Source organism: Coenobita brevimanus, chromosome 108 (assembly GCF_032717465.1).
Source record: "Coenobita brevimanus isolate Jiangsu-jjx chromosome 108, ASM3271746v2, whole genome shotgun sequence".
In the NCBI taxonomy this organism is placed as follows: Eukaryota; Metazoa; Arthropoda; class Malacostraca; order Decapoda; family Coenobitidae; genus Coenobita; species Coenobita brevimanus.
This window is the reverse complement of record NC_137061.1, coordinates 1,495,452-1,521,034: the sequence shown is the minus strand read 5'-3', so window position 1 is coordinate 1,521,034 and position 25,583 is coordinate 1,495,452. Positions and strand designations below refer to the sequence as shown.

At 44.7% G+C, this 25,583-nt stretch overlaps 1 protein-coding gene across 1 annotated transcript in view; it reads left to right on the top strand.

Annotated features, from left to right (window-relative positions):
* Window positions 1–25,583, top strand: part of sprt (PDZ domain-containing protein sprite) — a 136,857-nt gene that overhangs the window by 49,322 nt on the left and 61,952 nt on the right. Inside the window, exon 2 of the mRNA XM_080285742.1 lies at window positions 18,170–18,251. Coding sequence (XP_080141868.1) covers window positions 18,170–18,251 — 82 coding nt within the window. The remainder of the gene's footprint in view (window positions 1–18,169; window positions 18,252–25,583) is intronic.

Here is a 25,583-nt window from a genome sequence, read left to right as displayed (position 1 = left end):
TGGGGCAGGGGGGGTTGTGAGGGTGGGTTGGTGAGGGTGGGGGGGTAAGGTCAAGAGAGGTGGACGGGACAACAGTGAAAGTGGGCATTAGTACACACACACACACACACACACACACACACACACACACACACACACACACACACACACACACAGAAAATGAAAGATGAGAAAGGAAGAAGAAGAATGAATGATTATAAAAGGAAGAAGAAGATGAACAAGAAGAAAATTAAAGATAAAGATAAATAATGGAAAGGAAGAAGAAAGGGGAATAGAAATGAATTGGCAGTGAGAATGGAAATTGGAAGAGAGGCGAAGAAGTGAAGGAACGAGGTACATTAGTAAGTAAAACACTAGTAAGAGAAAGAATGGCAGACGCAGGAACATGTAATTTGAGAATAGGTAAAATGAAGGTGAGAGAGAGAGAGAGAGAGAGAGAGAGAGAGAGAGAGAGAGAGAGAGGAAAAAAAATAGTAGGAAGGAAGGAAGGAAAAGAAGGAATTGCAACTTGAAAATTTTGTGATGCAAGAATGATGGGAAAAAAAAAGATAATAAGAATGAGAGAGGTAAGACACGACGCCTTGTAAGAAAGAATGACTCGGCGAAAAGGAAACCGGGAGGAAGAAATAAGAAGGAAGGCTGGTTAGAGAGAGAGAGAGAGAGAGAGAGGGGGGGGTGGACTAAGGTGAAATATGGAATGGAAAGAAGGAAGGAAGAGGATTGATTGGGATAAATGGGGAGAGGAAGGGGAGTGGAGGGAAGGAGGAAGACAAGAGGGAAGGAGAGGAGAGTATGGAGAGGGGGAGGGGACGTGGAAGAAGGGAGGGGGAAGGGAGGGGGGGTGGAAGATAGGAGAGAAGGATGGGAAGGTGGAAGGAGGAAATGGAAAAGAGGGGAAGGGAGGGGGACGAGGAAGAAAGGAAGGTAGGGAGGGGAAGTGGAGGAAAAGAGGGGAGGGGAGGGGAGGTGGAAGAAAATACAGGTAGAGGAGGAGAGAGAAAGAGATCTGGAAGAAAAAGAGAAGAGAGGAAGGGAGGGGAGTTAGAAAGAGGAGAGGAGAGAAGCTGGAGAGAGAATTGGAAGGGTGGAGGGAAGGGAGGGGCTGGGGAGGGAGGAGTAGGTCATGGAGGGAAAGTTTTGAATGTACACTGACCAAACCCACCTTTGTACACACACACACACACACACACACACACACACACACACACACACACACACACACACACACACACACACACACACACACACACACACGGTAAGATACACAAGGAATTTTTGTATTAGAATCTCAGGGTCACTCGTGCTAAGGGAAGTAGTGCCTCTCTCTCTCTCTCTCTCTCACACACACACACACACACACACACACACACACACACACACACACACACACACACACACACACACACACACACACACACACACACACACACACACACACACACACACACACACACACACACACACTTATGAAACCTTAAATTACTGGCAGTCACATGATTCTGTCGGTGTACATGTGTGTGTGTGTGTGTGTGTGTGTGTGTGTGTGTGTGTGTGTGTGTGTGTGTGTGTGTGTGTGTGTGTGTGTATGCTTTAATGAACCGCGTGTAGTTGATAGGTGGAAAATTACCCCGTCTTCTCTCTCCTCCTCCTCTTCCTCCTCCTCCTCCTCCTCTTCCTCCTCCTCCTCCTTCTCCTCCTCCTCCTCCTTCGTTGTGTGGCATCTTGAGGTTAAAGGTCGAGGTTATACTCTTAAGGATATGGAGAGAGAGAGAGAGAGAGAGAGAGAGAGAGAGAGAGAGAGAGAGAGAGAGAGAGAGAGAGAGAGAGAGAGAGAGAGAGAGAGAGAGAGAGAGAGAGAGAGAAGCAGGTAATTTAAGAGTAGGTAGGTATATGGATAGGAAGAGAGGTAGGCAAGAAAAATTTATGTAGAGAGGTAGGTAGGAAGGTAAAAGGGAGAGCAGATAGGTAGGTAGGTAGGTAGGTAGGTAGGTAGGTAGGTAGGCACAAAGAGTGATAGGTGGATGGAAAAGTAGGCAGGTAAGTAGAGGGTAAGTAGGTAGGTAGGTAGGTAGGTAAGGGTAGGGGGAAGTATTTATAAGTTTATCAGGCGTGACTTCTACCTGCCTCACCCCTGGCTATTCCCTGCCTGCCTTACGTTTCCACCTGCCTCACCTCGTGCGTACTTGCTCTCTCTCTCTCTCTCTCTCTCTCTCTCTCTCTCTCTCTCTCACACACACACACACACACACACACACACACACACACACACACACACACACACACACACACACACACACACACACAATAAAGAACGATAATTTATGACACAATCCCTAGTTTTCCCACATCGTTTCACTTCCCATCGCTCAGGTAACTCCATCAACTCCTCATTTTACCTGTCCTGATTTTGTTACCTTCATTAGCTTTGTAATTAAGGAAACTCATTAACTACACACCTGTAATTAAGCTCACCTGACTAATTAATGGTGGACAGGGGTTATTAAGACCAGGTGAATGAATTTGGAGGCAATTTCGACCTTATGGTATGGGTCTGTAAGGGTGATTTTTCTGGAGACTTGGGGTGTGATAGAATTTGGGGGCATTTTCGGTCTTACGGTATGGGTCTGTAAGGGTGATTGTTGGAGAGTGGCTTTGGGTGTGATAGCATCGTGGGAAATGTCAATCTTAGAGCTGATAAGGATGGTGGTAGTGGTGGTGGTTGAGGGGGTGGTGGTTGTAAACTGTGTGGTATATGTGGTGGTGGTGGTGTTGTGGTAGGTGGTTGTAGTGGTGGTTGTTGTAGTTGTGGTTGGTGGTTGTGGTTGGTGGTTGTTGTGGTAGATCCTGGTTGTAGTAAACTGTGTGGTATATGTGGTGGTGGTTGGCGGGTAGTTGTGGTAGGTGTTTATGGTGGTGGATAGTAGTAGTGGTGGTTGTTATGGGAAACATGATGATTGTGGTAGGAGTGGCCCAGTTCCCTCAGATGAAGACACAGGAATGGTGATAGAGCATTGTAAGTGGTGATAATGGTGTGGTGAGATGGTGAGCTGTGTTGTGGTGAAGGTGGTTCGTTTGTGGTGATAGTGATGATGATGGTGGTTTGGCTGTATTGGTAGAGTGGTCGTTTTGGAATGTTCGTAATTGCTGTAATGTTGGTGGTATCTGTAACTAATGCTGTACTCCTTTCCCCTTTACCTGGCTCAGGATTTCCCTGTCTCCATCTTGAATGCTGATTTGTAACAGTAGAATGATGCTGGTTACGAAGAAGTGCTGTGGAAAGGATGTAGAGCCGTAGCACGATTTTGTTTCGTCAGTCATTTGGCGAAATTAGCCGAGATAGGACGAAAATCTTGGCCAAGTTAAGGTGAAAAGAGTAAAGGAATGTTGGCACTCATTGCACTTGTACTGTTGGCAATTCTTGTAATGCTGGCAGCTCTTGTGTTGGTAGTGACTCTCTCTCTCTCTCTCTCTCTCTCTCTCTCTCTCTCTCTAATGAACTCAGGGATTAGGTGTCTGGAGAGAATGAGGATTATATGACCATGGTGTGTGTGTGATGAGATGTGTGGTGATTATGGGATGGTGATGGTAGCTGTGATATGGTGGTGATGGTGGTGATAGTGAAGGTTGAGGGGAAAGTGACTGTAAGGGAGGTGGTGAAAGTGATAGTGTGATGGGAGAGTGGTCAGGGGGGAGGGATGGGAGGGGGAGAGTGAGGGGGAGAGAGGTAGGATTGAAAGTGAAGAAGGTAAGAAAGTGAAACAGGATGAAGGTAAGGGAGACTGTGGGGAAGGGAGAAGGAGAGTGAGGGTAAGGAATGATGAGGGTAAGGGTGAAGGTAAGGGAGGGTAGAGGACAAGTGGAAGTGAGGGAGGGTGAGGGTGAGGAAGGAAAATGAATCTGAGGGTGAAAAGAGTTAAGGGATGAGGGTAAGGGTGAAGGTAAGGAAGGGTAAAGGATGAGTGAAAGTAAGGGAGGGTGAGAGTGAGGGAGAGGGGGTGAGGGGGGGTGAGGGAGGGGGGTCAGGGGGCTCTTCTTATCAGTAATTCGAATCTTGTGTCTGCCCATCACAACACCGACATTGTTTTGACCACAGAGCCTCACCACAGACAGGTATTGTCCAAAGGCGGGTATTTTGTCCATTGGCGGGTATTTTGTCCAAAGGCGGGTATTTTGTCCAAAGGCGGGTATTTTGTCCAAAGGCGATATTTTGTCCAAAGGCGGGTATTTTGTCCAAAGGCGGGTATTTTGTCCAAAGGCGGGTATTTTGTCCATAGGCGGGTATTTTGTCCATAGATGGGTATTTTGTCGGTGAGCGGGTATTGTCCACATGCGGGTATTATTTTTTTTTTTCGCAAGCATTTGGTTCACAGACGGACTGGGATTATGCAAGATGATGATGAAAATGAAGATGAAGAAGAGGAGGAGGAGGAGGAGGAAGACGAAGAGGAGGTGGAGGAGGAGGGGGAGGAAGAAGAAGAGGAGGAGGAGGAGCAGCAGGAAATTACACTTGCTATATATGTAAAAAAACAAAACAAAACTGTAAGAATTAAAGATAAGTGCTGGATGATGGACGATGCTTGTGATGGGAATGAAAGTAAGATGTAATAGGGTAGAGGAGGAAATTGTATGATGAAAGATAAAGGAGAGAGTGAGAGATAATACCCTGAGAGATACTGTTCAGAGAGACTGGAGGGAAGATAAGAGTAGGAGATAGAGAGAATGAGAGATGTGCAGAGAGAATGAAAGCAAGAGACGGTGCATAGTGAATTAAAGATAAGAGAGAATTTGATATAGTGCAGGAAGAGGTAATGTACATTTTGAGATGACGTAGAGTGAATAAGACTGAGGTAAATCAAAAGGAAATACTAGAGAGAGTGAATAAGAGTTAATTAAGAGAGACTAAGAGACAGTAAGAGGTAAAAAATAAAATTAAGAGGTAATGCTGAGAGAATAGAAAAAAAGGATGATGGCGGATGAGATAATTATGCTTGTGGTGTTGTGAGTATGAGTGGGTTAACCTTTGAGAGCCTTAATTACGTCCAGTTAGTGTTAATTACAGGCTCTGCTGGCTAAATGAGAAGCCTGGAGTGTGTGTGTGTGTGTGTGTGTGTGTGTGTGTGTGTGTGTGTGTGTGTGTGTGTGTGTGTGTGTGTGTGTTTACCGTTGAACATATGTGCCACTGTCCTCAGCATGTAATTCTGAACAAATGAACTTAACCTACTTAAAAATAATGACCTTTTTTTTTTTATATATATATCTCAAATTAAATATAAAACAAGATCCATAAACACAAAGTAAATATTACCCTAAAGAAATGTAAAGAAATGTTTATGCACCGGTAAAGCCCCGGTCATAAACATCAGCGTAACATAGCGGTGGTGTGACGTAAGGAGCTGTTTGTTACGTTATCTCCGTGTTATTTTGGTGGCGTAACATTGGAGGGGTCATGGCAGGTGGCGGGTAGAGAGGATGATGATGATGGTGATGGTGAGGGTGATGTTTGCAAGGTCCTTTTATTCTTCTTGGCTTAAAAAGGGTGTCTTAGCGCTTTCCCCTCATTGATTTGTGCTAATCCCTCTTAATAACAATGATGGAGAGGTGGTGAGGGGTGCGGGTGGGGAGTAGATGGGGTGAAGGAGCTTTGGGAATGTCGGGGGTGGCATAGGAAAGGGAGGTATCAAGAGATGGGGAGAGGTGGGGCTGGGGAAGGTGACAAAGTGGCGTGGGGAGGTGTTGGAGATAAGATGGGGACGTGAGGAGGTAGGATGGGGGATGTGAAAATAGGGTAGGGGGAAAGAGGGAGGGGAGGTGACAGGATGAGGGGCGGAGGATGTGACAAGTTGGATGGGCAGAAAGGATTGGGGTGGGGAAGCGAGTAGGGGAGATGTGATAGGAGGTGGGGGTGACTGGTTGGGGAGGGGGGAAAATGGTTTGGAGGGGCTAACAGAAGGTGAGGTGGGGGAAAGGGGGGTAGGTGACAGGAGACGAACCTTGACATATCTCCTGGGGGAATGGCCGGCAGGTTGAGAAAGGGGGGAAAGAATGGAGACGAGGAGACGTAATGTAAAACGGGAGTGAAATGAGATACGTTGACCCCTTAAGATTACTTAATTTCTGGTGTCTTTCTTGCACCCCTCAGACGATTTTAAGTCAGTTTAGGGAAGGCCACTCACAGTCCCGCCTTATAAAACCGTCTGATGTTAATGAGATGAAAAACAATGTCATACTTGAAGAAAAAAAAGGATTCTGTTTATTACGGAAAAATCTCACTTACATTGAGGTAAAAAGTCTGTAGGTAGAAGACTTGTACTAACGAGGATGTAATGGTACTGAAGGGGTTAAAGAACAGAGCCTGACTAATATAGTAAGAAGCAAAAGAAGAAAATTTACAGGGAGAGACAAGCCTACCCAGTCCAGACCACAAACGTCACTTCTATTCTGGCCTTACCTAAGATGGAGTGAAGGGAGAGGCATAAAACTCCTTAAGGATTGATTTCTGTCTGGGATCAATGTCTCCTGGCGTCGTGGATGGTTAGATCTTAAGTCCATGAGATAGTAAGAATCTTAGGTCACTCCCAGCGTCATTTTTTTAGGGTTTTGTTTCAGTGGCCTTAACCCCAATCACTACGACGATTTATCTGCCATAATTCGTTCTACAGGCGATTTTATTCAGGACAGTGGCAATTTCTTGGAGATAAAATAAAAATCCCACGTTACATAGTTTCTGGACATCATTAGCGTACCTTTACCTGTATCATTTTTTATCCAGATGATTTTTCCGCCGTATTTCTATCTCCGGACGATTTTCCTCAGCATAGTGACGGTCTGGAGATAAAGAATTAGCGACAATAAATTAGTTACCCCATTAGTGTTCCTTCACCTCGGCATTCTGTCCAGCTGGGGGTATTCGTCTTTGTCATTCTATGCTTCCAGCCGTTAATCTTAACCTTACTCAGCAGGATCATTCTACATATGCTGCCTCTCACTCTCCTTCCTCATTCTTGACACTCAGCATTCGCCTCTCACACTGCCTGTTCATTCTACACCCTCATTATCTCACTCTCCTCCCTCATTCTACACACTTACTCAGCATTCGTCCCTCACACTGCCTACTCATTCTACACACTTACTCAGCATTCGCCTCTCACACTGCCTGTTCATTCTACACCCTCATTATCTCACTCTCCTCCCTCATTCTGCACACTTACTCAGCATCAATCTCTCACACTGCTTACTCATTCTGCACACTTACACAGCATCCGTCTGTCACACTGCCTACTCATTCTACACACTGAGCATCACTCTACATACTCTGCCTCTCACTCTGCACCCATAACCAAGCTCACTACCCCAGCCTCAACACCACACTTCACCACACAACTCATCACCCACCCTCATCACCTCATCTCACATCATAATGCTTATCACCACACAGCCTTATCACTCTCATCACCTCTCCTCGCCATATACACACATTACACCACATTTCACCACATCATCTCTCCTCACCACATGCACACAGTCATCACCACAGCTCATCACCCAAACAGCTCTAGAACCCACCGTCACCCTGGGCGTCACCCTAGGCCGCCACGATGACCGCTACCCGCCATAAACAGAAACAGTAAACCGCCGTAGGGTGAGGGGGGGGGTCGCGTGGGTAAGAGAGAGAGAGAGAGAGAGAGAGAGAGAGAATAATGATTTCCATGCCTTGGCCCCAGCTGCTGCCTGTTTGTGTGTGTGTGTGTGTGTGTGTGTGTGTGTGTGTGTGTGTGTGTGTGTGTGTGGAACTGTTGTCCCTTTCACACCACCACCTGCCCTTCACACACACACACACACACACACACACACACACACACACACACACACACACACACACACACACACACACACACACACGAGAGAGAGAGCTAGGGGGGTGGAGAAAAAACAGTTACTTCGGCGTGAATTTTTAATGGTAGGAATTTAAGTGCGGTATTAGACAGAGAGGGAAGAATACTAAGAGAAGTGGAATTACCAGAGAAATTGAGAAGAGACAGGATGAAAGTAATTGAAGGATATGGAGGAGAATAGGTAACTAGGGTAATAGAGTAGGGTGAAGTATTAAGGCTGGAGGATAGGGTGAGAGGCTGCGGGTAGGATGCAGGGCTGTGGGTAGGGTGGAAGGTGGTGGATAGGTTTGGAGGGTAAAGGTGAATCACTAGGGTAAGAGAGTAGGGTGAAGTATTGAGGGTGCGGGATAGGGTGAAAGTGTGGGTATGATGCGGGGCTGTGGGTAGGGTGGAAGGTGGTGGGTAGGTTTGGAGGGTAAAGGTGAAGGATGGTTAGGTAGGGTGGAGGGCTGAAGATAGGGAGGATGGTTGTAGGTAAGGGTGAAGAGCTGTAGGTAAGGTTTTGGATTGTGGGTGGAATGTGCAATAGGGTGGATGGTTGTTGGTAAGGTGATGTGCTTATAGGATAAAATACTTCTTTATTATAACACTTTCCCCTTTGCTGGGAATCATCTTAAGTTCGTAGCATAAATAAAATATAAAAATGTCAGTGTCTTAAAAGAGCTGAGGAAAGCGAGGTGGGTGTGACAGGTGAGACAAAGGAGACAGATGTTGGAAGCGAGACAGGTGTTTGAGGGGTAAGGCAGGTGTGTGAAGGGTGAGGCAGTTGAGACAGGTGTGAGAAGTGAGACAGATGTGAGGAGTGAGGAAGTATGAGGGATAAGGGGCGAGATTTGAGGTGTAAGGTAGATTTTGAAGGATGAGGTAGGTGAGGGGTGAGGCAGGCTTAATAAGTGAGTCAGGTATAGGGCAGGGTAAGAGAATATAAGGAAATAAGGATATAGGATAAGAAAGTACGAGTCTGAGGATGAGATCTAAGAGGACCGTCACTTTCCAGACCATAATAGCATATATTATACTCTATGACTTCCCTCATTACCAGGGATACACAGTAAACAGTCCCTCTTTATGGCCCTGACTGTGGCTTTATGGCTGACTTTATAGCTTAAATATCAGGCTTTTTATCTCACAAGCCATCTGCATGTAGTACTTCTGTAATCCCTGGTAATTGAAGTAAATCCGCTACTGTATTAGAAGCTGCCTTGGATCACTATCTAGACGTTGATATCTCCTCTGCCAAATTCGGATCACTATTTAGACATTGAAATCACCCCATATTTCTCAAGTACACTTACACTTTATATGGAAAAATAATGGTAGGGATCCTGCCATAATTTTCCCGATAATTGCGTTTACCCAGCCAAGCGCTACCTGCCCTCACCTGTAATTATGTGAAGGGGGAACTGAGGGAGAACAACCACGACCTTGCTTCTTTAGCGACCTGGATGGCAGTTTCTCTCGCCCTTAAAGAATGGTGTGGCGGGAGTCTTGAGGGAAGGCGAGCACGTATAGAGTGCCTGTAATTTTCTGTCTATCAATTGCCAAACGCCTTAATCCCGCAAGGGGTGACCACAAACAAATCGCCTCCATGTTGCCCTGTCCCCCGTCATTTCACCTCCCTGCTTCCAGCTCACACACACCCTCTTTTCAGTTAGCTAAATTTCAAGGATTACTTAGAATACCGGCTAGAAAATAAGCTTAGAATAAATTAACAGTGATTTATACTAACAGATTATACATTAAAGTGAATAATGATTTTATTTATTCAGTCCAAAGCTAAAACTATTGATACTGATGATAACTAAGCCCCAGAGTAAAATGAATGTCCCTCCCTGATTAATCGTTTGGCTGTAATCCCCTTAATCCGGTCAGTGTGAGATGTGGCTGCATCTTAGCTGAACTGAATCGTCTGGCGTGAAGAATGTGATGTTACTTTAATTTTGATACTATTCCAGGGGTCATCACTCTCTCTAGGGTCTGTGTCGTTGTCATCTTCATCATCATCATCATCATCATCATCATCACCTTGCCACCATATCATCACAACCGCTACTGTCGTCATTATCACCACCACCACCACCTCCACCTTGCCATCATCAAAATCATCATCATCATCATCATCGCCACCCCTTATTAACTTCCTTCACCCTCCCGTGAGCCTCCTATAATTACATTCTCAAAGCATAACGCATATAATAGCGGAGAAATTACGCAAATTATCCCATTACCTCCGTCATCCATCCTATGATTTCCAGGAGCTATTGGCAGGATGTATAACTATTAGACTATTTTTGAGATGGAGTGGGAGGAAGAGGTGGGCCGAGAACCACGTAGAGGGATGGCATCTGTAATTTCGCATGGATGGGATGGAGCAGGCTAACCATCAAAAGGTCAGAGTGGAGAAAGCTGAGAGAGTTCTAGAGAAGATGCACAAGATCGAGAATTTTTAGAGCTCCGTGTCTTGCAGTGAACTAACACAAGCTGAAATTGACTGTGGTGATGATGTGGTGTTGAGTGTGGTCGGATGTGGTGATGATGGTAATGTGGGTGTGGTATAGGGTGGTGTAGGGAATGATGATGATGATGTGGTATAAGATGATGTGGGAGATGATGATGATGATGATTGTGGTGCAGATGATGGTGATGCTGCCACTGATGTTTAGCATAGGGAGGTGCGATGATGATGATGATGATGATGATGATGATGATGATGATGATGATGATGATGATGATGATGATGATGATGATGATGGTGGTGGTGATGATGATGTAGGACTGGTAAAGGCAAGGCTGGTGTGGGACGTAAAAATGCTGCTGCTACTGATGCTTAATGCCTGGTATAGCTGGTGTAGGGGTCATGGGAGTGATGATGGGTCTGGAATAGGATGGTATGGGGGGTGGTTAGCGATGCCGAGGACCCCCCGGTCACCACCACGACCTCACTCCCTACCTGGCCATAAACAGAGCCTACACGCGATGTCTTTCACTCACCTCGCTTAATTGGACGTCTCACCTGTCCAGACTCACCTGCTGATCTATATAACTCTCATTTATAGAACAGGAAATTTAGATACTGTATATTCTCAGCGTATGATTTTAAGTATTTTTATGAGTGGGTTGGAGAATTAGGAGAATATTCGACTATGTAGACTTTCTCTCACGACATTACAGCCTATTGAGCCTATTCATAAAATTTCTTGAGGTTAAGTTCGTCTAAGATCCTTTCTCTATAACTCATACTATAACTAATTCAGCCATCAAAAAATTCACCACCATACGAAAAGGAATAATAACGTGAAAAATAGGACAATGGATAATGCAGCATGATAATAGTTGACGGTGCAGACGTGTTTATAGAAAATATTGGCTTAAGATACTTTGTGAATACGACCCAGACCTCTCTCCGTGTCACCTGGGGAACGAAAATCTCAGCTTGGACATTCCACCTCAAGAACAGGGAAGCTGGAAGGTCGAAGTTCCGCCTTCTGGAGGTCGCGAGTTTCAGCCTTGCGGACTTTGGTTTCTTAGGTCGCTCTTCCCCTCCAGCCAGCACAGAGGGACGTCAGAGAAACAGTTTTAAGAGTTTCGTGGTATTTTGTCAACGTCTCCGCTCGAATGGAAGACGTTTTTTGATTCTGTGTCTGGTTCTCTGCACGCCTTTACCTTTTTGCATTTTGTAGAAGATTTACCTTTGTTTATAGCTTTCTTTTTTGTTTATGGTGGTTAGACAGTAATATTATAATTTGCAAGTTTTTTCCTGTGCAGCATTTAGATATAACCTTTTTTTTTCTACACAGAATTGGATAAAACCGTCTGATAACTAAGAGAGTAATATTGAGAGTTCGTCTGTGAGTTCGTCAGCGTATTAAAGGGGGTGAGGAAAAGGGTTACAGGACGATTTTTTTCCTAATTATTTTTGACAACAGGTGGAACGATATAGGTGAGGTAAGGGAGAAGGTGAAGTAAGGGAGGGGGTTAGGTGTTTGGCAGTGGGTTGAGTTAGCGGGTATTTGTGGTGTGTGTGTGTGTGTGTGTGTGTGTGTGTGTGTGTGTGTGTGTGTGTGTGTGTGCGTGCTTGCCAAAGGTATAAGTGTTTGACCAAGTGATTAAGTTTTGCGTACTGTAATGTTTACGTGTTGAGACTGTACCGTTTTTACGTGTGTGTGTGTGTGTGTGTGTGTGTGTGTGTGTGTGTGTGTGTGTGTGTGTGTGTGTGTGTGTGTGTGTGGCTATTTTGTGTAATTTTTAGTTTATAATTTTTTCCCTCGGTTTTCGCGTTTTTTTTTATTTTCCAATGCAGCGAATCATATAACACTTGGACACCTACGATATTTGTCTCTCTCTCCCTTCCATCACCCTAAAGAGTTACCTTAATGCTGAATGGGCTTGTGTACTGAAGGTCCCTCGTAAGAATGTACAAGTAGCATTAGTGTAGCACATGTAATAGCAGTGTACTTGTGGGAAGGATGGAATGTGTAACAGTAGCACATCCTTGACCCCCCTCCCATGCAGGACCCATTCTCCCCACCCTCACAGCGCTTCGTTATCTAGTGGATATTTACACAGGGGATCTTCTGCACCATTTTCTTACTCCTCTTCGCTGTGATTTTCTTTTTTGTCTTCGCCTCAGTCTTATTATTAGGCTTCTTCCATTATTCTGCCTTTCTTCTTGTCATTTCTATAGCGCATTCAGTTTAACGTGGCCCAAATATTCATCCTTTTGCGGCTTATTTCACGTAGCGCAGTGGCAGAAAAAGACAATACAGTGTCTCTCCACCCTTTCTCCAGCACTTCCTCGTGACTAGCATCATTGTCTACTGTTAATCTACTGTTTTAACCCGGCATTCAAGCTGGACGGATGGCAATTTTAGGCCAAGATACAATGAACAGAGTATAGTGACTTTGCTCTCACGTTACCCTCTATCCCATTTTCTGTCTTTTCTTTCCCCCTCCATATTCTTATTTTCTCTCATTCATCTCTATTTTCATATTTCTGTGTCTTCTTCATTACATAGTTCCCTTTCGCGCACTTCAGCCTCTTTAACATTTTCTTAATCTTTTCTTAACACCTGTATTATTGTTTTAGTTTCTCCTCTGCGTCTTTGTTTTTGTCTTCTTGTTTTTCTTCTTCTTCCTCTTTTCTTTATTTAGAGGTTTAAGTCAGTCTTTACCTTCCCCTCCTTCTTCCTGTCTTCTTCACTTCGATTTTCTTTTCTATCACCCCTTAGAGAGAGAGAGAGGGGGGGGGGAAGGGTGGAGCCCCATCAGGGTGCACGCAGGTATCACGCCACAGGTCATCATACCTCTCTCTCTCTCTCTCTCTCTCTCTCTCTCTCTCTCTCTCTCTCTCTCAAAATTCAGTAGTCAACATCTATATCCTCCCAGAGTAAAAGTATATTCCTCTTTGGACACTAAGGATGATTTAAAACAATATTTATTTAGAAATATGAAGAATAATGGGTCATATCCGGGACATTGTGGGAAATTTGTGATCATTTTGTGCAATAAGGCTTCTTTGAGTTTTCAGGTAGTGTGTGTGTGTGTGTGTGTGTGTGTGTGTGTGTGTGTGTGTGTGTGTGTGTGTGTGTGTGAGAGAGAGAGAGAGAATAACAAAACACGCATTCAAGATGAAGAAATGTCACTTTTTGATCAACTTAGAGGGAACGGAGTATATGCCACAACGACAGTCTCTCTCCCTCCCCGCGCCTCCCCTACACATCGCAAGCTCAGTGATTTCACAAGTTACCATCCCTTCACATTTACCTAACATCACTTTCCCTTCGTTACGTTCTCCACCATTTATTGAGATGGATGTTATTGCGGGGACACATTACCTTTCTGTCTGTTTGTAGCCCTTCCATGTGAGAGGTCTTCAGTAAACATCAGAATGAGCTTGAGACAGTGGTTCGGAAGTTCAGAATCTTAAGTTGGGGGATGGCTGAAGGGTGGAGCAGGAACGATGTGATATAACGCACAGCTGTTGCATGATTTCCAGACTCTATTTTAGAGCAACTTCAAATCTTTCTCAGCTCGTCTTTCCTCCCGCAGCTTCCAGTCGACCAGAAATACCTCAAATATCTGAGTAAATGGATGTTGTTGTGTTTCTTATATTCTTCCTTAACTCTCTCTCTCTCTCTCTCTCTCTCTCTCTCTCACACACACACACACACACACACACACACACACACACACACACACACACACACACACACACACACACACACACACACACACACACACACACATTACGTCAGAGGAAGAGGCTGGGAACACCGGAAGATCACAGAGCGTACTTGCGGCCGTGTTGTGTGCGTCTGTGCATGTGTAATGTGTGTGCGTGGTTGAGTGTGTGTGCGTTATGTAAGTGCGTGTGCCAGACTTAAATGTGTGTGTGGTTTTGTCTGTGTGTGTGTGTGTGTGTGTGTGTGTGTGTGTGTGTGTGTGTGTGTGTGTGTGTGTGTGTGTGTGTGTGCGCGCTTGTGTATATTTAAATGCTATGTGCGTGTTTGTAATGTGCGTGTGTGCGTGTATGTGTATGTAATCTTGTTGTGTGTGGGGGGGAGGAAGTATAGGAAGAGGAAATAATGAAGGAAAGAAGTATATGGAAAGGAAGGAATGAAGGAAGAAGAAAAGCAGGGAAGAAAGGGCGAAAAGAAAGTAGGAAGGAATGAAAGGAGAGAAGAATGAGAGAGAGAGAGAGAGAGAGAGAGAGAGAGAGGGGAGGGGGGGGGGTTATGGGAAAGATACTGCGTTACTTAGCCTGTGCACTCATTTCACTAATAAATATCCTTTGTAAGTCGAGTGAAAATGATTTGGAAACAGAAGAAAACATTATCTAAAAACATGCTTCCTTGGACTGGGAAGGTTAATGTTGATAAGAAACGTTGCAGAGTAAAAGTTGCAATGCTGACTATGCAATATGAGCAATCGTGCAATATTAAGAGGGGCGGTGGAGGATAGTACGTGATTGCAGTATGATTGCAGACATGAAAGGGAATCCGTAAGCGCTGCAGAGCGAATGGGAGCCTGTTTTGCCTGCAACATGGGATCATTGGCTTTAGTCCTCCCGTAACGCCTGTTCCTAAGTGATTTATTTTGCTCGCTAACCCAGTCATAATCGAGGCGACTTCTTTTTTTTTTTCTTTTTTTTTTCGTGTTTATGGAGCCTTGGAGAGAGAGAGAGAGAGAGAGAGAGAGAGAGAGAGAGAGAGACTGGTAAGTATGAAAGGGTGACAAAGAAATATGTAAACAGCTTAATAGGAATTGGAGGAAATGGAGAATGAATTGCCTGGAGAATGAGACAGGTGGAAAGAAAATGGAGAGAGAATGATTACAGAATGACTGGGAGGAAGAAGGAATGACGGGAGAATGAGGAGTGGAGGAAGAAAAGAGAGAGAGAGACGCTGATTGGTGAAGAAGAGAGATAGCAACATGATTCAGGAGAACGTAAGAGAGAGAGAGAGAGAGAGAGAGAGAGCAGTGGGTTGGGTGGGATGTTGTGACAGTGGGAAGGGAGGTACTCAGGGTGGGGACTGTGAGAGAAAGAAAGAGAGAGAGAAAGGGACAAAAGGATAGGAGGAGACAGCTATTGAGAGAGAGGAAGGAGAACAATGAGGGAAGAAAGGCGGTAGATTTGTTTTTGGAGAGAGAGAGAGAGAGAGAGAGAGAGAGAGAGAGAGAGAGAGAGAGAGAGAGAGAGAGGAAAGGAGGGACAATGGGAGCGGGAGAATAGAGAATTAGGTTCCGGTACGCAGAAAGTTTATTTAAATGAGAAGCACACACACACACACACACACACACACACACCTATATATTAAGTGTGTGTGTGTGTGTGTGTGTGTGTGTGTGTGTGTGTGTTAAAAGAAAAAAATAAAAGGAAAACATGAGTAAAATTAGAATAGGAAAAGAAGAAGCAGCTAAAAAAAACGAACGAGATGTGGCTGGAATGTGAAGAGGTCCCCAGAACAACGTAGAAGAACTGAGTAAGAAGTGTACGTGAGGGAGGAAGAGCAGAAGGAAAGGGAGCAGAGGTGAGGAAGAAGGGAAGGAAAGTGATAAGATGATTGCAAGAAATAGGAACCAGCGAATGACAACGCGGGAAGAAGAAGAAGAAGAGGGGAAGGAGGAGGAGGAAGAGGAAGAAGAAGAGGAGGAGGAGGAGGAGGAGAAAGTGGAGGTGGACACAGAGAATATTAAGGAACCAGTCTCCACCCACATAACAGACCCATCTCCTCACACAGCCAATGACCCGTAGTGTCTTGCTTTGTGGTGATGCGGAGGAGGAAGAGGAAGAAGAAGAAGAAGAGGAGGAGGAGGAGGAGGAGGAGGAGGAGGATGACATGAGAAGACTAGGGAAACTAACAGGATGAGAGGTACAATGAATAACAGTACTGGGGTGGTGGGTGGAGGGAGGGAGATTGAGCGGTATTGTTGGAGGAAATATTAGAGAGGAAATGAGAGGGGAGGAGTATAGGCAAGGATAATATTTCCTCTCTACTGTTTACCGGACAGTTTGGTTAATTGGCCTCATTTACTCATTAACCAGAGGAAGGGCGTCATTAGCTTGTCTCCGGGGACCCCTAGACCGTACCCTGAAATTACCATAGTTGGGTCGTTGACGGCTGTTAGGTCGTGGCATATGGGTGAGAGAGAGAGAGAGAGAGAGAGAGAGAGAGAGAGAGAGAGAGAGAGAGAGAGAGAGAGAAAGAGAGAGAGGAATGACTGTGGAGGGAGAGAAGTGAGGAAAGAAGAGATGGAGAAAGATGAGGGACGAGGGAAGAGAAGTTTAGAGCAGGAAGAAGAGGAGTGAATGGAAGGGAAATGGTGAAAGGGAAAAAGATGGAGGAATGGGAGGAAGGGAAGGGAGAGGGCAAGGATAGGGCAAGGGAGGGGAAACTGGTTGACAGGGAGGGTAAAGGAGAAGGAGATAGGAAGGGCAAGAAATGGAAGAGGGAGAGCGGAGAGGCAGAAGTCGGTGGAGGGGAGAGAAGGTAAGGAGTAGGAGTGGACGGGAAGGTAAGGGCGAGGGACAGGGAGCGATGAGAGTGAAGGGTGAGGTTGAGGTTAAGGTCGAAAATGATGGTGAGGTGAGGATGAGGGTAGGGCGAGGTGAGAGTGTGAGGTGAGGTGGAGTTGAGGTTGAGAGTGAGGGTTAGGGTGGTGTGAGGTTGAGGAAGGATATGAGGGTGAGGTGTGAGGACTGTGGTTAGGGTGACAATCAGAATTAGGAGCAAGGTGGGGTGAGAGCAAGGAGTGGGGCAGGGGTGAATTGAGAGTGGGGTGAGGGGTGAGAATGAGGGGTAGGCAGGTGGCACGCGAAGGTGAGAAGGGTGAGGGGGTGACAGGTGAGGGGTGAGATGGGGGTCTTACCTGTACCGTACACTAAGCACCTGTAATTAACCACAAAAATACACGGGCCTCAGGTAGGGTAATGAGCGGCACTTTATACAATCATCATAGTGTGTGTGTTTTTTTTTACGTATTTTCCAGACTCCCAGGTTAGTTTCCCCTTGTGTGTGTGTGTGTGTGTGTGTGTGTGTGTGTGAACCATTTTAATCTTTCAGTGCGATGACCTGATAGTACTGCCATCTGTCTATCTATCTATCTATCTATCTGTATATCTATCTTGTTTAAAACCTACCAGCTCAGAAGGTTATCACAATTGCCTCATGATGTTAAAAAAAAAAAATAGGGGAACCAGAAGAGGAATATTTGGATCTGTTTCCCAATATATATTTTCCTCTGACCTGGAATTTCAGAAACATTTTTTTTTTTCAGTATTGCCAACAGAGAAGGTAACCCCAGAAATAGGCTATAATGTAAGAGAGAGAGAGAGAGAGAGAGAGAGAGAGAGACTAAAAGAGGTATCATTATCTCTATGACTGGAATTTTGTTTTTGGAGCGCACGGTTTTTTTACTTTTTCGGCTCAGGTATCCATTTTCGCGTCGTTTATCGTGGGTTATTGTTTTTTTCTGGCGGGGGGGTGAGGGGGTATTGTTTTGGCGGGCTTTTTGGCGTTACGTCATTGTGAAATTGGCGGACCCGCTGTTATTGCCGAAAATGTTTGTTACCGTCTTTGTCGCCTTTGTTTACCTTTTTCTGATGCGCTGTGTTCTTGCTATGTCGAGGTCCGCAAGTGCTGTTGGAATTTAATATTATGATTGATAGTTATGGATAGACGCAGACGGATAGGTAGATAGATAGATTGATAGATATAGCCTTCTACTTCCCCTCCAAAGCCCTCTCATCCATCTAAGACCACTCCTTCCTTCCACAGACCTGAAGCGAGCACTCCGGATTGAGTCTCCCACACCAAGACTGAATGAGACCAACCTGAAGAAGCTCTCAAGAGGCCTCAGGTAAGGCCAGATTTATTATTATTATTATTATTATTATTATTATTATTGGTATTATTATTATTATTATTATTATTAATGTTATTTTTATTATCATTTCTTTTCGTCTCCCCCTCTTATTTCTTTTTTTTTATATTATATTTGGTTCTTGTTCTTGTTTTTTATGTTCCAGAATGTAAATATATGTTTTTTTTTTCTTAAAGAGGCTTAGAGTGAAAAACATAGTCAGTTTTTATTTTCGGTTTCAGGTACAGTTTTGTCCTCTCTCTCTCTCTCTCTCTCTCTCTGTTAAAGCTACGCATATGCACCTAAGAATTGGTATAGCCCCGACCCCCTCCCAGCCAAAAAAAATCCCCGAGTCACCATCATTCCCTCCATTTTTCCACAGTCACCCTTCAAGCATATTCTTTCTTTAGTATCTCTCTTTACTCTTATTATTTTCTTCATATTTAATCTTATTCCCTATTCTCCTTCTGCGTTTTCTTGTCTTTCTTCCGTCGCCTCAGTTGACTTCTTACCTGTCTCTTCTTATACCTAAATCATCTCTTCTTACTGCCTTTTTTATTTTTTTTTGTTTACCCTCTCCTTGCTATCATTCCTGTCTGCGTCTTCTCCTCCTTCCATCTTCTTCTCTCTCTACGTCGCCTCTTCCTTCTATCTTCTCTATGTCTCCTTTCCCTTCCATCTTCTTTCTCTACGTTTTATTCCTTCTTCCTTCTTCTCTGTCTACTTCTCCTCCTTCCATCTTCTTCTCTACATCTTCTCTTCCTTCCACTTTCCTCTCTACGTCTCCTCTTCCTTCTGTCTTCTCTACGTCTCCTTTCCGTTCTATCTTCTTTCTCTACGTCTTATTCCTTCTTCCTTCTTCTCTGTCTACTTCTCCTTCCATCTTCTTCACTACATCTTCTCTTCCTTCCACTTTCCTCTCTACGTCTCCTCTTCCTTCCACCTTCGCCATTTTGCCTTCTCTTCCTTCTTCCCTCTTCTTCATTCGCGTGTCATCCTTCCATCTTGTCCCTTCGTATATTTTCTTATCAGTTCTTCATTATTCCTCCTTTCATGGTTTCTTTTTTATGAGAGAGAGAGAGAGAGAGAGAGAGAGAGAGAGAGAGAGAGAGAGAGAGAGAGAGAGAGAGAGAGAGTACCCCCAAGATGCACTTTATATGGGGTCACAGGATCAAAGGTCTAGTACACGAGGATAAAAGAACTAAAAGAATCCCATTGAGAGAGAGAGAGAGAGAGAGAGAGAGAGAGAGAGAGAGAGAGAGAGAGAGAGAGAGAGAGAGGGAGAGAGAGAGAGAGAGAGAGAGAGAGAGAGAGAGAGAGGGAGGGAGGGAGGGAGAGAGAGAGAGAGAGAGAGAGTCAAAGGTCAAGAACACTAGGACAAAAGAGCAAAAAAAAAGAAAGAAAGAAGGAAAGAAAGAGAGAAATTATGTGTCTCCAGTCTAGCCAACAATTTAATAGTCTCCCCATTAATTTTAGTCTGCCTATTTCCAGACGATTTTACTCAGTCTTGGAGGGATTTTTCTGACTGGAGGGATTGAGGGATTTAGATATAGCCTTCGTAAATCCTCTTTCGTATTAGGGGACGCTGGTAAGGTGAGAGAAATCGTCTGGTGTTAATATTAAAAGGGGCTGAATGAGTGACCCCTTAGTTTTCAGTGTGTGTGTGTGTGTGTGTGTGTGTGTGTGTGTGTGTGTGTGTGTGTGTGTGTGTGTGTTTGTATGTCTGTATGTGTATGTGCGTTCTTTTCGGTGTGCGTGCTTGTTATGGGCTCTTGTGCGTGTGTGTGTGTGTGTGTGTGTGTGTGTGTGTGTGTGTGTGTGTGTGTGTGTGTTTTGGTTCTTCCGGGTTCGCACATGCGACTGGACAGACGGGCAAGGGCCAAACCGGATCAGTATCGGCTTTACCGGAGGAGGGGTGGGGGGGCGAAAATTACCGGGGGGGAGGGGCGAAAATTGGCTGGATTCCGAATTTGTTTGGCTGAGAGTGGATGAATGGAGGACACCTGTAATCTGGTGGATGGATTATAATTTTGGTTTATTTTATTTTTCCTTCCTCTCTTCATCTTCAAAAAAAAAGGGGGGGGGGTTTGCAAAAAAGAAAAAGGAAAAATAAAATATGAGGATAACTGGGCTTAGGTAGACGGTCCCCCTTTTCATTTCGTGCCTAAAAGAGACAGTCCTGTACATGTATTCAATATGGACGGTGGGTGTTAGCGTCGAAGCGGTGACATGCTGTGGTGTGTGGTGCCCTCCAATGCATGTAGGAGAACAGCTGAGCATTAGGGAATGAGCTGTTAGATCTATACCAAGAGTCAGCTGCAGATAGCTAGCAAGATAGTTAGATAGATAGATAGGCACATAGAAAGACAGGTGTGTAGATAGATAGATAGATAGAGTGGTAGAAAGATAGACAGATAGAGAGATCGGCAGACAGAAGCAGATAGATAGACAGATATACAGACTGGCATAAACAAACGTATGAATATAAAAAATAAATAAATAAATAGAGATAAATAATATAAAATCGGCACAAGCATCACTTCCATCCTCACCTGTGCCGAAGTCTCCTGCGCCGCACCTTGCCGAGTTAGGTGGGGTGCCCGAGGTGGTGGGAAGGCCATCTATTGTCTGTAGGTCTGGGTAATAGATAGGTTGGTTGAGTGACCGTACGCTGCTTCAACTGCACTACCCGGTTTAAAGGGACTACCCGGTTTAAAGGGACTACCCGGTTTAAAGGGACTACCCGGTTTAAAGGGACTACTCAGTTTAAAGCTACTACCCGGTTTAAAGGGACTACCCGGTTTAATTGGACTACCCAGTTTAAAGGGACTACCCAGTTTAATTGGACTACCCGGTTTAAAGCTACTACCCGGTTTAAAGGGACTACCCGGTTTAATTGGACTACCCAGTTTAAAGGGACTACCCAGTTTAATGGGACTACCCGGTTTAATGGGACTACCCGGTTTAAAGCTACTACCCAGTTTAAAGGGACTACCCAGTTTAAAGGGACTACCCGGTGTAGGAAAGTCACTCCAGAACCAAATGAAAGAGCCTGGTGTAGCAAGGAATGTACACACACACACACACACACACACACACACACACACACACACACACACACACACACACACACACACACCATATCCTTAAGTGAAAGGATTATAGTCATATATGGAAACGTTTATTGAGAAGATTCAAGAAGTCCAACCCAACTTGGATCCCATCAATATAAAAACCCTATAAGTACACAGAGTTCTAAAGGAATCAGACGAACATCCATCATAGAGGTTTGGAAGGCAGGGACAGAGGATCATGGGCGAAACGTGTGGTCTTGAATCCTCTATGTGCTTTCCTTTGTGGTCCTCTGAATGCGTCTTGGGTCGGGTTATGTGTAGAATTAGTGACGACCCTTTTGTGGGGTGAAGATGATAAAGTACCCCATGTGAAAAGAAAACGGGGACACTGGAGAGAGAGAGAGAGAGAGAGAAACTACGAAGGGGGAAGGGAGAAGGGCGTATCCTCACTGGGTAATATTGTGACCGCAGCCTCACAAAAACCAGGCCCCTCCTCCTTTCTCCCTTACCTCTCTTCCTCCCTCCCATCCTTTCTTTTCTCCCTTCTTTTAACTTTCTTTTCCATCTCTTCCTCCTTCATCTTTCCTTCCTTTCCTTCCCTCGTTCTCCCTGACCCTTTATCGTCCCCCTCCCTCCCTCTCCTCCCCTCTCTCACACTCTTTTCTCTGTTCCACAACCCTCCCATTCCCCTCCCTTCCCCTCTCTCACACTCTTTTCTCTGTTCCACAACCCTCCCTTCCCCTCCCTCCCTCGCTGTGCACCTAACATTAACCCTTTGACTCCTAATATATCCCAGGTGAACGAAATTATCAGGTGTTAGTCGAAATACCGTAAACTTCCTAACTGTCCGAAGAGCAGAGAAAAATAAATTAAGTTTCGAAGCCCCTTGACCTCCAGGCTTTCCCTCAGCTGAGCCAAATCGTCTGGACTTTGCCTGAATATAATACCCTGGAGCTTTAATCCCTTCACCCCGATGACGTGGGTGGTGGAGAGGGACGCCTTCACGTGGTGGCACCCATAGGGCCTGGCGGCTCTGTTACCTGGTTATACAAACGTCTGTCAGCTGCTTTCCTGTCCCCCGAATGGAGCAGGGTGGATGCGGAAGATGGGCATTCTCAGCCAGCAGTCCACCGGGTTCACAGATGAGCCTGGAGCCACAACAACAAACACCAACAGCAACAACAGCAGCAACAAGTATGAGTCTCTAGGTGCCAAAAAATATATATCTAGCGTTAGTACGATTTACAATGCAGAAAATCATCATCGTCCTCGTCGTCGTCCTCGTCGTCATACAGGCAGACCAACGCACTCCCAGGTCATCATCCCAGAACAAACACTTCTCACCAAATCATCTACTATTTTCTTTCAGTTGCACCGAACGGACGCCACAAAAAACGGGAAGGTAGTTGAGTATAGTTGTGCTTGTTAGGGTAACGAGGTGGCGTGAGAAAAGGAAAGAGAGAGAGAGAGAGAGAGAGTGTGTGTGTGTGTGTGTGTGTGTGTGTGTGTGTGTTTAGAGAATGAACTACAGGCATGTGTCATTGCTGTTATGCGATGTACTATGAATCACAAAATTATTGGTGCACAGGGGCTCCGATGCCTTTTGAAAACAGTGGCACAACAGCGTACATTACCAGCGTCTCATTGTGTAAAAAGAATTTCTGTTCATATAAGCCTAACATTGGCCACATGTAAGCGAGATATGACACTTTGATCTGGCACTAATATTTCAGTGACACTCTTTCTGTGGTCCCAAATCTTTCACGCATATATGTTGCTGAAGTAAAGTTGTCTCCCAAACTATCGCGCCAAATGAAGCAAGAGGATGATGTTCTACACTCCTTTCCTCCCTCCTTTCCTCCCCACTCAGTTTCCCTCCCTTCGTTACTTCCTCACTCATTTCTTCTCCTTCCGTTACCTTCCCACTCAACTCTTCTCCCTCTGTTACCTCTCCACTCAATTTTCCTCCCTCCCTTTCCTCCCCACTCACCTGTCCTCCCCCCGTTAGCTCCCCACTGAATTTTCCTCTCTGCCTTTCCTCCCCACTTCCTACTCAGCGCCTAGTGTGGTTTCGACGCAGCGTTTTTTAGTAATTTTCTTCCAACAATATATTCTCATCATCCTGTCTGGAGTCAACCTAGGAAGTGGGTGGATGGATGGATCGATGAGTGGATGGATTGGTGGATAGGTGGGTGGGTGGGTGGCTGGGTGGTTAGATGGCTAAGTGGATGGATGGATGGATGGGTGGATAGGTGGGTATGTGGGTGGATGGATGGATGGGGGGTTTACAGTGCTGGCTGAATGATTGAATGGATGGATGGATAGGTGGATTATGATTTTGTGAAAGGATGGGTGGATATATAATTGATGATTGGATTAATAATAATAATAATAATAATAATAATAATGAAAGACCTAATTATACTAAAAGGTGAAGTAAAAGCAGAACATTATATTGAGTGAAGAAAAATTAAAGATGGAAGGATTGATGGGTGGAAGAATCAATGGCTGTGTAAAATAAATCGCTCAGGAAAAAGTGTTCCGAAATATATAAAGCTAGCAAGAATACGACCCAGTACTGTTGTTTTTGTTGTTGCTGCTGTTGTTGTTTCTCTCTCTGTCTGTATTTCCTTCTTCCTATGATCTCCAGTCTTTCAAACGCAGTGTGTCCAGGCATCTCGAAATGAACGGATCTTGAATTTGGCTCTCTGTTGTATTGTTATTTTTTTTTTCTTGGATGGAACTGTTTGCGGGCTCCTGGCCTTTGGTTCCTTCTTCCTTGCATAAAAAAATATATGGACGTGAACCCTGTGGACTGCAGGCTGAAGCTGTCTTGTAGTTCACCATTCTCCTTTTGAGGGATATGGAGGGAGTTGAGGGACGTTTGTATAACCGGGCAGTGGATCCGACCAGTTATATCAGTGCCACCACGTGAAGGCCCCCCTCTCCAGCACCACGAACGAATGTAAAGGAACTATTGATCATGACTACGTGAAGGGGATTGTCTATAGGATGACTGAACGTAGGGAAGGAGGACTAGATAGACACAGAGCTTGATGGATGGTGGAAGAGAGGAATGGATAGTCGCGTGGATGAAGGTGAGCTGGATGGATGAATTGATGAAGAGGTGGATAAGGAGGCAGGCATCCTGTTTTGTGAAGTGGAGATAATTATGATTCTCTCTGTCTGTCTGTCTGTCTGTCTGTCTGTCTCTCTCTCTCTCTCTCTCTCTCTCTCTCTCTCTCTCTCTCTCTCTCTCTCTCACACACACACACACACACACACACACACACACACACACACACACACACACACACACACACACACACACACACACACACACACCTCATTTACATTCAACTTCACAAGGTCGGGTTGGTTTAAGACATCGCTATCTCTTGATCAAATCATTTTTTTTAATCTGTTCTCGCTTTTATTGTATTTATTTAACCCCTTCAGCACGAGGAGCCCTTATTAAAATTCTCAGCTTCCTATGTCTCAACTCTTGTCTGAAAAAAATCGTTTGGGTTGACGGGAATAAATTACTTTGATTTTTTGTTTTACCATATCAGGGTTAGTGGTAACAGTATTAATTCTGACAGGCTGATATAAGTAACTTTTAGCTGTCTACTTTCTACTGCTACTATCTACTACCTATGTCTACTGTCTGTTACTACCGTCTACTACTACTGTCTACCATCTACTGCTACTGTCTACCATCTACAACTACTGTCTGCTGTCTACTACTGCTGTCTGCTGCTACTGTCTACTGTTCGCTACAATGAAATACTGACGAAGACGCGACCATGAACAACTTAAACCCTGAAAAAAATTATAAAGCAATAGCAAGGATTAAAAAAAAAATGTATATGTCATTCTATATCCTTTACAAACTGAATAATATTTGTCTTCATTATCTGTGAATTGTTACTCAATATTTCACTCTTTCAACCCCTGCCTTCTTGTGGAGTTACGTCTGACAGGGGAAGGAAGGGAGTATGTGGAAATTGTCAGGTCATCATCATCATCATCATCATCATCATCATCATCATCATCATCATCATCATCATCATCATCATCATCGTCGTCGTCATTATCATCATCATTTCCATCGTCGTCATTGTCGTTATCATCATCATCGTCATCACCATTATCATCACTCTGACCTTTTTCCTTTAACCTGGACTGAGGTAAGGATAGGATCTAGAACACAAGGGAAAACACTGAGAGAAAAACTGTACCACTCAGAAATATC